The 18144-nt window shown below is 41.9% G+C and overlaps 1 protein-coding gene across 1 annotated transcript in view; it reads right to left on the reverse strand.

The window, feature by feature from the left end:
• The window catches only part of PAPLN (papilin, proteoglycan like sulfated glycoprotein), a gene marked incomplete at both ends in the record, with an annotated part of 39660 nt that extends 25199 nt beyond the window's left edge, over window positions 1-14461 (reverse strand). Inside the window, 5 exons of the mRNA XM_080618255.1 lie at window positions 245-347; window positions 628-688; window positions 2280-2395; window positions 13653-13715; window positions 14408-14461. Of these exons, the coding sequence (XP_080474381.1) occupies window positions 245-347; window positions 628-688; window positions 2280-2395; window positions 13653-13715; window positions 14408-14461 (397 nt within the window). The remainder of the gene's footprint in view (window positions 1-244; window positions 348-627; window positions 689-2279; window positions 2396-13652; window positions 13716-14407) is intronic.
• Between the last annotated feature and the right edge of the window lie 3683 nt (window positions 14462-18144).

Consider the following 18144-nt stretch of genomic DNA (forward strand, 5'->3'; position numbering starts at 1 on the left):
GTTAGAAGAGACAGCTATGTAATGCTGCAGTGGGAGCTGTCTCTCAGCCTGTGCATGCCAGTGCCTGTGCAGGCCTGTGCTTGCCAGTGTCTGCAAGTGGAATGTTTTGTAGCTGGAAACAAGATTTTTCCTATGCAAGCCTCTGCCCCCCAGCAAGGGTACTACAGTCAAAAGCATTACAATCACTTCAAAACATACTGTTGATAGTTAAGGATAAAGTGTAACCCTACACGTTTATCATTACCTCCATAATATGGAAGCCACTTGTATTTCTTTCCTTGGAATTCTTTCCCATCGAACTCTGCGCACTGCTCTGCCCGGAAATCCCGGGAGCCTTCCGGGCAGCTCTATTTCAAGAGAAAATTTTCGTATTGGGCCATCATAAAAAGGAGAAAAGTTAAATGCACAACAAAAAGAGCTATTTTATTACATTGCTCCCATATAAGATCAGGGGCATAAATTCAATATGCTTTTGAAGGGTACTGTTGATGAACTGCATTCACCAGTGATGCCAGAGAAAGAGAAACTAATAATGACATATTACTTCTGAACAAGAGTGATGTTTGTTTGGGGAAAAGGAGCAACAGGCAAGCAAAAACAAAGAAGAGGACAAGCAGAACACTGTACCTGAATGTTGCATGACCGGTAACTTTGAGCTGGTCCAACGCAACTGGAAGAAACTTCTGCCCTGAAAGACAGAAAACCAACATGAAGGTCTCTGAAGAATAGACACACAAAAAATCATCTCATGACAGACATCAGAAATCACCTTCACACCAACCATATCATCCTCACACAGTTTCCTGAAACAGCAAAACAGCTAAAATGCACTACTTTTCCATTAAAGCAAACCAGCATCTCCTAGTACCATTTTCTGATATGGCTTGGGTTTTGTCATGAATGAGACACACACCATGAACAATTGCAGTATAGCTTTTCAGGATAATGTTTCAATTAAATAACGGAAACTGAGCTTTTAGTCCTTTGTCCACCAGCAAACAGTCAAGATGCCAATACCCAAACCAGAAACATGAGTAGTAGGAGGTTAGTGGCCAATATAGGATAGGTATGCACATCACCTAACATGCTGCTTACATGCAGATTGATAGGAAGAGGTAAATGTGCCTATGGAAAGTGTAGAACACACTCTCATTTCAGTCAAATTGAAATGGGTTTAAACTTAAACAGGGGAAGTTCAGGTTAGATATAAGGAAGAAGTTCTTTACTGTAAGGGTGGTAAGGCACTGGAATGGGTTGCTCAAGGAAGTTGTGAATGCTCCGTCCCTGGTGGTGTTCAAGGCCAGCGTGGGTAGAGTCTTGGGTGGCATGGTTTAGTGTGAGGTGTCCCTGCCCATGGCAGGAGGGTTGGAACTGGATGATCTTAAGATCCTTTCCAACCCTAACTATTCTATGATTCTATGATTACTGCAGATGAGAATTATGGAGAGTTACAGATACAATGGAAATTGATCTGAAGAGCCAATTAGTGTCTAATATCTCCCAAAATGGAGAGCAGGCCTGCAGGGATTCTGGCAGGTGTATACCGTAACAAGTAGCCTTCAGAAGAGCCTTTTTTTTATTCTGGGTGGGAAGAAGCAGGGCTCTTCTGGATTCTTCTACTGAAAATCCCACTCTCATTTTTCTAAACATAAAGAGAGGCTGTTTTTTTCAGGATACTATTAAGAGTCTGGCTTCCCCCTGCCCCCCATTTTCTTTGTTTTTATCCATAACAGGATCTCTAAGATCGCTTATTGTCAAGAGGTGCAGTCCCAGTAATCATCCTCACTGCACCTAACCCAGCTGCAAATGAGATGGCACAGTGTTAATGCTGCTTGAGTCAACTTACATTTCTTCTGGGACAATTTAGTTTCCTGGGAATCATTACCCTAAGAAAATCTTGGCACAGCCACAGGATCTTGGGAGAGAAACTTACTACTCTGGACTGTTCTCCCTCTCCCACAGGCTTGCCACACTAGACCTGATTGAACAGCTGCTGCCATACCAATCCCCTGATTGCATAGCCTCAGATCTCACAGAGAAACCACCGGGCTCTAGCAAAGGAGCCAAAGCAAGGATGTGTTGAAGAGAGCACTACTCAAAACAACGATGATGAGACTGAAGCTGAGGATCATCTCCAAGTGGACTCAGGTGACTTATTACCCTGAATCCCCCTGGAATAAAACACTACGTCATTTTTGTTCTGGATATGTGTAGGTCCATTATTGCAGGAGCTCAGAAAAAAATACATTTAAAGAAAACACAAAGAAGTTAGCCCTCACCTTTGGGAGTAGCAGCGTCGTTGCCGGAAGCTGACTCCACCGCCACAGCTCCGACTGCACTTGCCCCATTCACCCCAGCTCCCCCAGACATCAATTTGCCGTTTCATCCGGTGTCCCTGTAAAAACCCACAAACATAGCAAACAGGGATGGCAACACAGGAAAAAAGCCATGAAAATTAAGCAGAACTCCTATGTATTCTCTTGCTGGGCTGTATTCCTCATATGAAAAGTGCCAGAGAATGCATCAGAAATATCAAGCCTCAAATATTTCAAGAGTGTTGGCTTCCTGAAGCCATATAGCACATTCAGCTTTTTAATCTTCCTTAAACTGTTACCGTTTGCCTATTCATAGGATCTCAGCACTTCTGAATAACCACCTGAACAAGGATAACATCTCCCTCTCAGCAAGGCAGCAAAGGCAAATGTAACACTTCAGGGACTACGAACACTGCCACTCCACACCAGATCAATGGAGCCACTTACTCCCAAATCCTTGGCTCCAAGACAGATACTTAAGAGAACAAAGCAGTAAAGAACCCCCCAGAACACACTTTTTGCTGCAACAAAATTCTGCACATGGACCTTTTTTCTCCCTACCCAACTGTATCTAATGATGAGGTCAAGGTCTACACCATCATTAGCTACAGCCTTAATTAATTTTGTGGTTAGAAAGTATGAATGCATACTGGCATTAGAAGAAATGATAGTATACGCAAGAAGTTACAAATGCAATGGAACCAACCAAAATAACATTGTTTCACCAGCATGTGAAATATCGTATTTTCAGGAAAAAACGGCCTACTGCAGCTGATAAGAACCACATACAGCAGGACATGGGGGGTTAGCAGAAACAAAATAGCAATATTCTGAGAAAAAAGGATAATTGCAAGAAGCAACAGGATTAATGTTGCTTGGGAAAAGAAGGTAAATGCAGGGGTACGCAGGGAGTGGTGCTGTGAAAAGACGGTTTGCTGTGCAGCTGCACCTGCAGGGCAGTTTGCGTATATATTAGACAACTGAGAAGGTAATGCATACCACTTGGGAACTTGAACATTTGGGGTAGTGAAGAGTGGGTAGGCAGAGAAACAAAAGGCAAAGAAATATTGATATGTGCTCTAATTCCCTTCCATGTGCACAGTATCCCACCAGACCTACATAACGAAACCGTGGATCTGGGTGCTAATCCATCCTCTAGTTTCACACAGCTCCTTTTGACTTGCACACAGCATCCCTTGTTCCCATCCTCTATGTTTCCCAGTTTGTGCTCTGTTTCCATTCTTTCCTGTTGTCCCTCATGCATCCTCATGTAAACTATTCCCTGATTGTCACTCAGCTAGTAAATGGGTTTTCCCCTGGAGTGGAGGAACAGCCTAGAAATGGAGAATTTCACCATAGCAGGGATACTAAACCACCCAGGTCACTTTCCAAGGCCTACAGAGAAGGGACAATCTCCTCACTTTAAAAGCATAATTTTCACTTCAGTTAACTGGTAACTGCTTTTACATAAGACATCCAGGTCTTTCCTAGAAATAGGAGCTAGCCTAATACATTATCCAGTGAATCCAATTCAGGCAAGATGCACGAATTAATCCTCCCTTGTAACTTAAACAGGTTTTGTAATTTTCTACACATAGTCCCTGTCTGATTGTACGCTCCCGAGTTACAGTCTTGTTTCTCTCTTTAAGAGAATAATTTCCTGCTGCTGGCAGAGCAACAGTCAGAGATATTAGCTGATTGTATTTATGCACTTATTACCAAATTATCCACAACTACTTAGCTGCAGAGTCATCCCAAATTCTTCCTGACTACTATCTATATTGCTCTAATGTGAAACACTTTCTTCCTAGCCCATGCTATTTAATTTGCTTCACACAAGTTTTGTGCAATTCTTTCTAATACCTCTGCAACCAAAATCCTTCAGGACAAGTTTTCTGGTTCAGACAAACTCTGTTTGCATTCACCCTGCTCACCCAATGGCACTACCCAGGCCACAGCCACTTCTACATACCTTCCCCTTGCCAAGTCAACATCTCCCTGACCCCTTGCCAAACCCTTCTCCCATTCTTCCATTCCAGGTATTGAGCTCAGTGTTTGTTTGCTTCATTCTCGCTTGCCTTTCTGGGAGTAATCCTGTGAACAGTGTTTCAGCTTTCAGCAAGGCATCTTATTTTCCCAAGTTTTTATTTCAATCACCTAATTCCTCCTCCTGTAATCCTCCCTGCCTTACTCTCAAAAGAATGAAACATGCTACCACTCCGTTTCTCTGCAGTCTTATTCCTCTATATCAGCTGACTGATTTAGGATCAGTATTAGCTCACCCTGGAAACAAGGGACCTTTCAGTCAGCATAAGGAAGAAGAAAACACGTAGATAAAAATCCAGAGGAAGAGCATTTGAAAGTCAGATTACTGGAAGGCAATTAGGATAGAAAGCCCTTCCCTGACACACACACCAACCTGATAAATATTCCAATATCCCTCCCAGAGAAGTAGCATTCTTTATTCCTCCTATAGACAGTAAATCTGCAGGGATTCTTTGTTGTAAGGCTAATGCATCTGCAGAGTGCAGGAACAATCATTTTCTCAGTATCACTCCATTTATGTATACCCAAAAAGGACCATCAGCCAGAACAATCCCCCCAGGGCCTTATAATGTTAGAGAAACATTTTAATAGGGGCCCAACTCCCACATTCAGAAATCTGTGCAGTGTCCTCATTATTCAGAGCTGCATGCATGTGTATACAAGCAAATACAAAGCTGCATATTTATAGTAAATAAGAAATCTATTTTTACATCATCTGATAACAGCATGCTTTTAGATGCTGTCAGCTAGTTTCTGTTCCAAAAGCCTCTTTCTGCTCTCTTCAGACTCTGGAATGCTTTTATCTGTTGTCAGCCAGGACAACTAAATCCTGGTCCCTCCTGGACTGCAGAACTAAAAATTTACAAATTTCGTCACTGTTACCAATTCATTTGTTTCCATCCCTCCCTCACCTCAGCCTAACACGCATACAAGAACACAATTCCTTTATCTGCATTAAGTTTATCTTTTAATGTTTCAGGAAAAGACAGAAACTGCGCGCAACCATCTTAGTTGACTTCCAAAAACTCCAGAAAGGACTGTCGCTTAATGCCCAACTGCTCTGTCTAGTTTTATTGCCTGCTAAGACAACAGAAAAACACACATATTGATGGTGCAGGTGACCCTAGCACCACATGCTCTCAGTGCTCATTGCTCTCCCCTCTTCTTCCTCCTCCTCCCCGCCCCCTGCTCCTTGAGGGATGGGAAGGAGAATCGAAAGAATGTAACTCCCACGGGTTGAGATAAGAATAGTCCAGTAACTAAGGTATAACACAAATCACTACTGCTACCACCAATAGTAATGATGATAAGAGAAATAACAAGGGGAGAGAGTATAAAAGTAAAAGGGGAAAGAAAACAATAAACACAAGTGATACACAATACAATCGCTCACCAGCTGCTGACAGATACCCAGCATGACTTACAAGTGACCTGGGCCTTCTGGGTGACCCCTCCCAGTTTCTATGCTGGGCATGATGTGCTGTGGTATGGAATACCCCTTTGGCTAGTTCAGGTCAGGTATCCTGTCTCTGCTCCCTCCCAACTTCTTGTGCCCCTCATCACTGGCAAAGCAGGAGAGACTGAAAAGTCCTTGATCGGGGTAAGCAATACTTAGCAACAACTGAAAACATCGGTGTGTTATCAGTGTTGTTCTCAGACTAAAGTCAAAAACACAGCACTGCACCAGCTATTAAGAAGGAGAAAAATAACTGTTACAGCCAAACCCAGGATAGGCAGTGATTTTGTTTTTATGAACACTGCATTTCTTTCATCAGTTCCTAGATAGATGCATTGCTGATATAGTTGCAACATCTGCTGTTATCAAGCCAATTGTATTTGACAAAACCAGCAAGTAAAAAAAGCTATGCTTCTCAGTCAGTAGAGCTCCAGACTTTGTCTTCAAGGACAATTCTGGTATGCATCAGACACAAACAAAAGAATTCTAGAAAAGGATAATATATACAATGTAATATTTATTTCTGTATATGAAACATGCACTGGAAGAAGAGTTATGAATGGGATTCAGCTCAGATAGATAACTTTGGCAGTATGTAGGAACACTTCAGAAAGGGCCCTTGAAAAACTTCTCAGCCAGTCTGGTGAAATGGATAGGAAACTATGCATGGGAAGAGGACTGTGCTCCCCAGATGTATGCATTGCAGACCTGCAGTGACCCACACAGTTCATAGAACCAAAATGTAGACTAGTAATTCAGCATGAATAATTTCCCAGTGCCTTGTTGCAACTCAAAGGCAGCTCAAATACTAGCAAGCTATCAAAGCAAACATCAATATACTATGCAGTCCAAAGGGAGCTGTGAAGGTGTGTAGTCACAGGTCCAAACAACCTAAATGCCAGCCAGGTTCTTACCCATAGTGTTTCTCTTACTCCTTGGACACTTTTGAGGGCCTAGAGACAGTCTGAATTATTCTGTGATTCTTTGTGCTTTCTTTCCAGTCTGACAAGCAGCAACAAAACATTACATTACATCACTCCACAATCGCTGCTCAAAGCACGTGATTACTAATATCCATGCCATGCCGGAGAAGTTTTGGACAAGACTAATACTTGTTTTTAGTGCACCAGGTCGGATAGCTTTGGTCCATACAGCTGCAACTGAAGCACCTTTTTGGACATGGCAAAGCTGTTACTGTGGCTTCTTGAGCTGTGTCACACAGTTACTAGACTCCATTCAGACCTGAATCAAATCTCTTCACCAGCACTGAGAATATGGTGGGAAACACTGGAAGTTAAGCACAACACACGGAAAAATTGGTGTCCGCTGAAAACAAATATTGCTGTCAATGATAAAATGAGTGATGTGGTATTACTGTTTATGCAGTCAAAAATCAGACTCTGTCTTTAACCTTTCTTAGTATTCCTGAAGTGATCCTACATCCTTTTTTTAAATAAATATCTACTTTCTGGAGTTTATAGTTTCTGAAATTATGTTTATTTTGACAGACCCCTGAAACTGTAGCCCAACTGATGAAACACATATGAAAGAAGGGTGAAAACCAAACACTTTACAAAAGAAAGTTATCACCACAGTCATTTATTCCATAATGGTTTCATTGCCAAAGTCTTGGCAAGAAGTGTCCAGTGAAAAACACAGCTTTGCTAAGTTTGGATAATTGCTTAGAGAAAAGTTAATAAGGGAAGCGGAGACAAAAAGAAAACGGTTAATGTGCCCTGAGGGCTGCTCCCTGTGGGCTGGGAACCAGTAGCAGAGGGCTTTCCTGGGGCAGCACAAGGCAGGGCAGGGCTCCAGCCTTAGGAATTGGGCACCTCCAACCGAAGCCAGGCTGGGATGTGGGCTGCAGGTGGGTCTGGCCCCTCAGGGCCCATTGCCAGGATGGGCAGGGCTATGCAGAGCCCCACTGCAGCACCACTGGGGCAGGAGCTGACAGCCCTGGGGGGCTGCAATTGGGTCCTGGGCTGTGGGGAGCCCAAGTCAGGGATAGTAAAGCCCAGTGATGTCCTCAGGGCCCTGACAAAAACAACACACATAATATATACATCCTTACACCATGTTGCTTTTCAGGATGCGAAGCATTTCCTTCTTCTTTCTATACGCAGTACTATAATGATGACCACCTATAATGTTTCCACATAGCTAGGCCCTGCAAGACACGTGGCTTTCAACACTCACACTTAATTGAAAGTGAGCTGAAGAAAATCAGTTTCTCTCACATGTTTGTAGCGTAGATATATGCTACTATTCCAATAGATGCATTTTCAGGAGAAATCCATCTGCAACTGGCAATGCTATTAGCCAAAAATGCAACAAAAAGTAAGCAAATTAATCAGAACCACATCAGCAAGGCATGTTTTTAATAATCCCATTGATCTTGGCTCAGACACAGCAGGCTTGAAAAGAGCTTTGAGGGTGAAGAATGCCAAGTACCATTTTTATGAATAATGAATAAGCAATCAAAGAACTGCATTTGAGCAAAACTAGAAAAACAAGAATGAAAGTGAACAAGATGGTGACAACAGGAAGTGAATGGTACAAAATGGTACAGAAGAGGAGAGTATTGTATTAAGACAAACTGCTTCACAAAGAGTAGGAAAAAATACAAGGCTCCATAAGTTTTAATGGCTTGTGGTTTATACTTACTGTGTGTATCTCCTTTCATTCCCCTCTACCACCATAGCCATGGCTTTTTAGCACATCCACTCTAACAAACCCACTAAAATCCATCAGTTCCCCTACATCTTCATCTCCTCAAAACACTTCAGGGTCTCCCTACACCATTTAACTCTCCCCCTTATTGTTCCCAACTCTTTTCCATGTTCCCTGTGTTCACATCCCCAACACTCCTCGCTCTTGTACCTCTTCATGGGACTGTGCCATCATACACATGGCTCATTCCACATCCCCTACTCTCCTGTCAGCTGTGCAGGACATTGTGCATGCCTCACTCACTGCAGAACCAGGTACATGTTGGATTGCTGGCTAGTGTGCAGAGCAGATAATAGCTACTCTTTAGAAATGGAAAGCCTTCCAGAAAATCTGGGTGGCCTGGAGCTGGCTAGGGTATAAAAAGAGCTGTCTAAAAAGATACAGCCATTGCAGAGAAGTCAAATTAATTCTCAGAATCCTTGTGGAAGGAATTGGGGACATTCAGAAAACTCCACAAAGAGGAGGATTGTGAGAAAACTTTATGACCCCAAACTTATTTGGAAAAGTGGACAAAACACACAGTATGAAGTCATCAGAAGTTGTTTATCCAAGGGGCCTAACAGGAACTCGAGGGTGAAATGGATGAACTGTTTCATACTGGCAGACAACACACTCAGCTAAAAGCACTTTGGCATCTGATTATTGGAAAGTGGAAAATCTGACACCAGTTTTCAAAAGGATCCCAGAGGAAACCAAGGAACCGTATACCCACATATTGTAAAATTGATGTCTACTGATAAATTAATAGAAATGATAATTAAGAACAGTATTAGCTGGCAGCTGCATAAACACAGTCTTATTTGGGAAAAAGTCAACAAGGCTTTTTTAAAGGGAAATCCCTCTAAGACTATCACAATTCTTTGAAAGATTCACAAACATGTCAGCAAGGGCAACCTGTCAGATAGACTCAGACTGCCAAAAAACTTCGAACAAAATCCTCCACCTAAAGCTCTGAAGGAAGCTAAGCAGCCAGAATAAAAGTCCTTGCATGGTTGATGAGCAGGTGGCCCAAAGACAAAGGTAGGAGTGAAATCTCCATCCACTGCAAGAACTGACATTTAGCAGCAGAATTCTGTAAGGAACCTTAACTGCTCAACACACTTCAAAGTTATGCCAAAACCACAGAAGTAACAAAGGCAACTGATAAGGGTAATTCAAAGTAATAAAGGACAACAGAGAACCAGAGACAAGAACTATAGAAGAACAGTATTGTGTGACTTGGAACTACATTGACAGTTGTGATTTTATGTAGGCAACTTAAGTGATGCACAGGAGAAAACACAAAATTATTACATATGAGCTGGTCTTTATAACTCAAGTGCAGGGTCTTGGTCTTATGATAGAAATCCTGTGATGATAGAAGTCTACATGGCTTTGAGACACTAACCAAATTCAGGGAAGAGAAACAGAGATGTAACCAGCTCAAAGGGTTCATAAACTACAAATGACTGGAGACTGGAAGCATATTGGGGAAAATTGAACTTACCTACCAAATCTTTTATAGCTTTTTCTAGGCACATGTTTGTGACATAGCCAGAGACAGGATAGAGGGCAAAATGAACTGTACAGTACATTACTACCCAGTACAATCATTCTTGTGCACTTTTTCTACCTTTTCTTCAATAGAAACATTAATAAAATCTCCTCCTCTTTCTCCCTCCTCACAGTAATTTTCACTGCTTCTGTATGACCTTAACTTAGGTCTTTCTGCACCTTCCACCCTTTCTGTCAGATCTGGTTAAGAGTTTTAGAAGTTTAGTCAATAGATTAACAGTGTTTAAACAATAACAATTAAAACCAGCATTTTTACCTAGAAAGGCAGACCCATAGGAAGCAATATTGCCCAGATTAAATGTATTTGAGTATGATTTTCAGCCAAGCCTCAGACCAGCCTTTACATTAAGCATACCTGCAGTACAATCTATGTGCAAATATAAGTACTGGACATGATCTAACTATTAGCAAATGCTTACAGATAATAAAAGATTACATAAAACTCTTCCCCTGATCAGCAGCTTTTCCTTGGAATAGTCTCATGATACGGGCAAATAAGACATTTCCAATCTGGAAGGAAGGAATTCCAGGTGCAAAAATTTGCCAACACGAAATCACACTTGTAAAATAGAAATTGATGGAGAGAGAAATCTGATGTCATGTTTACTAAACATAAAGCAACCCCAAAGTGTACAACACACACACACAATCATGCCAAACACATGCACAATAATAAAAGAATTATTCACATGGAAAACTTTCAGAATTTATTTTCTCTAATCACTAGAAGCATTGTTCCATCAGCAGTAGCACTAATGGACAGGAAAAACACTTCAACCGGGCATTTTCCATTATTGCCACTGTTCACAGTCTTCCTAGAAGCAATGACAGGATGGCCTGAAGTTGTGCTAGACTCTTCTGTCTCATATAAAAGATGGAGAGACGTCTTTGTTTTCTGTTTGCATAGCCCCTAAACACAACTCCTTCTAACCATCAGGCTGTAGCCTCTAGTACTATGACTGTGCAAACAGTAAAGGAGCTACGAGTAATGAGAGATTTCTTTTCCAATTCCTTCAAAGCCCGGTGAAAAGAGACAGACACTGCAGGTGCTGTATGGTAAAACCCTCTCCATGTTCTAGCAGGAAAGGAGTGTAGTGAGTCCCACCAAGGATGGAGCACTGGGCAGCAAGTTCTCAGCAGCCAATGGCTTTGACAGGCAAGAATCCCTCTCTTGCTCCTTAATGGTGCCTGCAATGTCTGGCAGATAAACCAGCCACTCAGACTGTGAGCAGAGAGAAGATGTGGGTAATAACCTCAGCTGCTCTTAAAGTCTCAGCCCTTCCAACATTTCTGCCCTCATTCTGATTGCTGCTTTCCCTAGCCTAACAATCAAAAAAGTAAAAACAAGTTCAGTTACTCCACTCCAAAAGTGATGAAAAACAGTAGGCATCAATCTACACCCTTTAATTACAAGCAGACATGAATCCCTGAAGACCCATCTTCTCCATCCTTGTGTAAGCCGACAGTTCACAGGTTTATAGCTGTACTCCCATTAGCACTGTCAGTCTGTGTTTACAAGTTCATGCTTTCTTTTTTCTGGGACAGAATTTGCCCAGGTAGCAATCATTGTCTGCATTGGTGCACAGGATGGATCTAAGAGGTAAACAGCTCATTCTGGAATAAACAGTGCCTTTTCCACTGTTTTTAGCTTTACCAACACCCTCTTCTTCCTGGGGTGTACATTATTCATTACTGGAGGTGACCCAACTTTCTGCCCATGTGCTGCTAAACTGGCAGCTCATTTGATACCAAAATCAAAACAATTGCTGCTGCCTCAGCTGCAAGGCTGCTCTGTAACTTTAGCACAGTTAAAGTTGCAGACTATAAACTTTGAAGTACAGACATGCAGCATGCCATCTGACAATCGCTTATACCTCTGCCACCAGGAATTACAAAAGAACAGCACAGGGAAGGGACCTTTTCAGTGCTGTGCAACATGGATTAAAGTGATTTTTCAATAAGCCTGCCATCTCAATAAAGCCCTAAAGGAATGGAGAATGGTGTAAAACAGCAAGCAATTCTCCAACTTATTTTCCCACCATGCGGTATTCCCTGCCTCAGCTGTTAGTTTCACCTCTCCTTTCCTTCCTTCCATCCACCACATAAGTACCATATTTGCATGTATACCAGCAGGGCTACCACTCCCCTCTGCAGCAGTGAAACAGAGACATGCAGGCATTACTTTTTCAGAACTGTCCCACCTTTGGAAGTTCAGGCAGTTCCACTGCGATTCTGGTGCATAGCCTGACCTAGCGCAGACTTGCGTGCCATCACTACAATCAGTCCTGCCAGCTTCAGCTCTCACAACCTAACCGCCTCTTGCTATAGTTCAGCCCGCTCGCATTAGCATCTGGTAAGGAATGGCCCATGTGAAACCAGAACCATTGCTCTATTCCCTCACAGAAGAGAATTGCCACAGCAGAGTGCCTCAGTGCTGCTGGATCTTCCTGCTTCCTCAAGGTTTGACAGATCTGACATATCAGGGAAACAGAAATTAAGCGGTGGCCAAGCAAAACCTTCTCCTTCCATTCAGCATGGCTTCAAGTGGAGCTACTGACTGCATGCAAGTGACAGAGTCTAATGCTAGAGAGGAATGTCAGCCTTCACAGCTGCAGGGTGTCTCAGTCATTTCCCTTCCAAAACATCACCAGGTTGGAAATAGGCAGGTGAACAGGTGAACTGAATATAGTGTGCTCCATTTCTGGTTCTTTTGGCATACAGCACCACCTTCTATTAGGTATGAGATAGCAAGATCTCATTTAAGCATATTTCCATCTGTGACATAGGATGTCTGTGACGACTAATAAACTCTGCTTGATTTCTGGCCTCTCATCCCTGCTTTTCAAAGAAGGCCTAAATAGCATTTGCAAATGCTGAATCTGGGTACAGAAATTCATAATCGTACTAGAGATTAAAAGTTTTGGACTCATTAATTTTAATGGCATATTTATAATTCCTCACTACTTCCATAAAACACTTACTCCAGGTGATAATTACCTCTTTTTTTCCTCCCCTTTCTGTTCCTTTACACCTAACACACATATTGCATCTTTGCTAACACTTCCACTCAGCAGGTCACCTTTGTCTTAGATGTCCAACTCATTAATATAATTGAAGTTAAACTCAGAAAAACTGTTCTCAAGCTGCACTGAGAAAGATCCTACTTCTCTCTCAGAAAGGAAGAGGAATCCCAGTTCCCAATAGCTGTTCTTTTTCAGACAATATCGAATTAGCTTAACATGAAGGTCACCTCCCTCAGTAAAACCGTGACTTAGACCACTATGACCAAAGAAAAGAGAAAATCAGATAACCAAAGTGATAGCTCTCCATAGCTTTGCAGATAACACCCCTCAAGCCAAAGGCACTACCAGCATTTTGTTACTTAATTGCCATGTTAGACTTTTCATAACATACTGCAGTAGGCCTGATGACTTGAACATATCAGCTCTTTCAGGAATACTTTCTACAAATGCTTGAGCTACAGACGTTGACAACCGTTAACACAAGTATCTTTAATTTTTGTAACAGTGATCAGAAGAGTTTCTACTTACTGAAAATGCAGAAGGTGGCATCATTGTTAGCATGAGCAGAAGGAACAAGCTCTTCATCTCTGCCTGTGGGAACAGAAAGATTATTGATCAGAGTTGCTTGCTTGTTTACTGCTTGTACACAGAAAAGCTCTGATACAATACAGCAAAAGTGAAGGCAGAATAGTTTTATCACTATACTGCCTGGATAGATGAAGGCAACTGCAACAATGAAATTACCCTGCAGAGAAAGCCAGACTGTAATTACGGAGTGCAAATATTTCCCTGAACTTTCCTCCGGTATTATGAGAACACCGTCCGCAGGCACAGTGGAAGCGGCATGCTGTTGCATGTCTGCCCTCCCACCCTTTTACTTGTACACATGATAAAATACTTGAAGATTGCAATGACTTCAACCAATCCAAGGTAAGAAATTCCACAGTTAAAATTTCTGTACCCTATATTCATTCTGGGTGACTTGGTGAAACTTCATGTCTGTCTGTGTGTGATCATGCTTGTTTAAAATCCTACGGTTAATCACACACAGCTGTAGCTAGATTCAAACATCAGTAGCTGTATCCCTTTCACAGAGCTGGAAAGGAGATCAGGCCACACAGACTGGTGTGGCAGCATATAGCAGGATACAATAGTTACTAAAAATCAGCGCATTATGCACATTTGGGGCCACAACACTTCACTGGTGCGTTGCCTGTTGTTACTTTATCCTTCCTGAGTTGCAGCAACCAAGCCCACACCAATCACCACTCACCAACATTTACAGCTGTGACCATGGACACTTCAGCCACAAGAGATTGCCTGTTTTTCAAGACCATTTTCTCATGACCTCACGACCAGTTGATTAAGCCCAGAAAGCAGAGGTGGACTAGATATTCCCAGCTTGTTTAACCCAGTCTAAGATGCTTTCTAACTTGGGAAGGAAAAGGAAGAGGAAAGATAGAGAAATCTTCCTTTCATGGTGCATAAACTCATCAAGGAAGAAATGTTTATATCATCAGTCATTGTATCATCTGTTTTAATATTAAAACTTCTCATATAGCTCCTTAAGCCTCTGAGCTCCTTCAGCTTATGGCCTATTAAATTCAGATAAAATACAGAATGTGTATAAAGTCATTGTTTCATGAGAATATCAAATCAGAAACAAAATACACCCAAAATGAAACCTGCTTGATCAAGCATTTGCATTATTTCAGGTTACTTTATGATGTGCAACCATTTTTCTCATAGTGCTAGGTCTCACTGGATCACAGCTCATTACAACTCCCTAAATCCATATATACCATGGGGTTTGACACTGAACTTTCACAGTGCTGGGGATAAAAACCTTGTTCTTCAACATTTTTCTTTCAGATGTAAAAACTACTAAGTGCTGAAAATCCAGTCACACCAAATTCTGTGTGCAAAATCGCAATGAACAGGGAAAAGGTAATTGGGAAAACAAGCACTGATAAACATCTCTCCTATATACTGAGGGACTGTATCAAAGCCACAAGACATCACAGTTTTGGTGCTTGCTCGTATTTTTGTGCTGCTGCACTTGCATGGGAATTGCTGTCATATGTTCCAAATTTAGCTTTCAAATGTTTAGACCATCCAGCCCTATTAAACTAGTCAACAGATTCCAGGAAGGATGGTCAGAAGGAAGAACAGGGCCTTCTGTGTCCTATTAAATCCTCCACTGCAAAACAAACCTTATGCCTGATTCTCTGAGCTCTAACAAACTTGTTATTTTAAAAGCTTCCTCTAATGCAGCATTCAGCATTGATTCCTTTTGCTTTCCTTTCAGCCACAAACAACACAGATGGGACTGGGGAAGCTGTCTGAAACCTTCAAAAAAAGGTCAAGTTCTGTTTCCGGATTTAACAACTTTCACTCCTTGTAGCACCTGGGATACAGCAGCATATGTTTATTCTGCTTGTTTGCCATTCTCCTCGCTGAAGGCTGGGTATGCGAGGGAAGGAATGAAAAGGACAGTGTCTTGCAGTGCTTTCACTTGTAACAACAGCAGCTGCTGCTCCCTGTGCCTCCTGCCCTTCCTCAATTCTCTTCAACCCTCCCCAGCTCCTTTTTCCCACCGTGTGCTAGAACAGCATCTCCACCCCCCTCTACCCAGAAACAGCAGTAGGGCCTGGGGGGAAATGGTGACTTTATGCTCAAGATATGGAACAGCTGCTGGAAAGCTCACATAGAGGAATCCCTGCCACAGGGCTAAAATATGACATTATCCCAGCAAGAGGGATTATGAGAATCAGATCACAACAAGTAAGGAACAACCAGAATCTTCAAACAGAGCTAGAGGTGTGCCCTACCTCCATTCCATACACACATTAACTGCTCAGGTTAGATTAAAAAAGGGGTCAAAGTGGTGTCTGGTTCCAGCCATCTGTAAGCTCAGTCAAAATTACCAAGTTCCAGACCCGAACTATGAAGCTGCTTTCTCTAAGAGATGCTGACCCAAGCTCCTCTAAACACTGGAGAAGTTCAAACTGGAATCTGACTTCAGCAGCTCTGGACCCTTACTTCTATTCCAAAACAGTATGGACCAAGCCACATTTTGTAGAAATTTCAGAAACTTCTGAAAGGATGACATTAAGGTCCTTTCTAACCCTAACTATCCTATAATTCTATAATGTTCTGGTGCCTTTTCTGAGCTGCCTCCACAGTGCCTACTTCTCCCTGGAACTTTGAAGAGGGGATCACAAAGGAGATGGCTAGAATTTCATAACTCTGGACAGAACACAGGAGCTCCAGTACAACTGAAAACTGGGATAAGCACCCTTATTAACCCTGAGGGCTTAACACTGAACCCACTCAAGAGAGAAGCTTTTGCCTTAACAAATAGAAGGTATAGAAAAGACCGACGGGCAGTCTTAGAGATTTCTCTGTAATGGGTGTAAAAATATTTCATTTAGTTACAAACTCTTATTCAGGGCCAGGCAGACTTAGCAAGATCAGTTAAACCTTCATTAAGACCAGGAATATGTTTCAGAAATCAAGGATAGTTTTAATGACTCCTATATTTACTTTAAGTGTGTAAATCCTGCCTTCCAATGCACAAAGAAGGTTCAAGACTGCTTACTTCGACTTGGCCTCTTTTCCAAATAACTTCTCAACATCCATGCTCATAGGGAAACAAGACCTACACTGCCTGTATGTATAGGTAAAAGTAACTTTGAATCAGCTGGCTAATTTCAGGGTTTCAAAAGCATAAAGTTGACTTTTGCTTGAGGGAAAAGATGCTGGGATGAAGAGGCATATTGGACTTTCAACCCATTTATATGATGACTTTTTCCTTTGAAGAGGAGGGAATCCAAACTGGAAAGAAATATTACAAATAACTCAGCCTTGCTTAAACAGGAGCTTAAGCTGTTTAGACTACAGAATCAGATAACAAAGTCAGAATAAAACAGGTTCCAGGAGTTCCATTGCTCACAGATTTATTGATCCGTGTTTTTCTCTATTTTTCTTTAAAATAATTGGACAGCCAGTGCTACATGGCTCATCTCTGTTTAGCACATCAGACAAACTAGTCTTCTTTTGCCTGGGAGCCACATTTCTAAATCATCCTTTGGACAAAGATATATACCATATATGGGAGTCAGGGACTGTTCTAGGGATGGTTCACAGGTAGAAGATAAAAAGACCCCTTGAGGGTTAAAACTTTTCTATTGCCAGACAAGGTTTAGCTGGGCATGCAATAAGCAGCAAAGCCACCCAGCAATACAAGCTGCAGCAAGTCCTTCAGTTCAGTTTGTCTCCTAGCTGGGGATTTGAATTACCCAATGTGAATCTATTATTCCCACCTGAGTTAGCTGTGACTCAGAAGCTGTCACAGAAGTCACAGACAAGTTGGACACTCCTGCATGTGCCAGTTGGACACTCCAATATTTGCCTATTGCAATTAGATAGAAATTGCTTATAGTAAAGTTTAGCACATCCAGCACTAAAGCAAAAGTTGCCACTGTGATCCTGATGTTCACACCTTTCCAGAATTCCTTCCCTTTCCTCCACTCCCAACTCCACTCCTCTTTAACACATCCTATCTCACTCAGTTGTTACATTCTTAGAAGTTTGGTTAAGGAGGTGGCAAGTCAGAAAGGATGGTGATACGTTGCCCAGTTATTTACTGACATGGATTTTTTTCAGCCACTGACTCAAAGCTTTTTATCTTCCAGTCTCATTTCAGTCTCATTTTCTAAAGACATGATTACTTTTGCTTTGCTCTCAAAACCTCCAGTGTATCTTGGTTCCAGCTTGCTTTTGCTTGCCTTGTCTACCAAGAAGCATCTTTTAAGTTTTTGGTGGAAAAGTTAGAATGGGAAAATATATACATACAGCAAAAAGATGAGATGAAGGCAGGGAGAGAAAAGGGCACAATGGAGCAGAGATTAAGGATAGGGAAAAGCCTCCTTTTACTTTGCTGGGAGACGAGTTAGGAGAGCATGAGAACCATATCACACAGCCCAGAGGAACTAAGAAACCAGTCACCCCTTCAGGC

This window comes from Psittacula echo (assembly GCF_963264785.1).
Source record: "Psittacula echo genome assembly, chromosome: 5".
NCBI lineage: Eukaryota > Metazoa > Chordata > Aves > Psittaciformes > Psittacidae > Psittacula > Psittacula echo.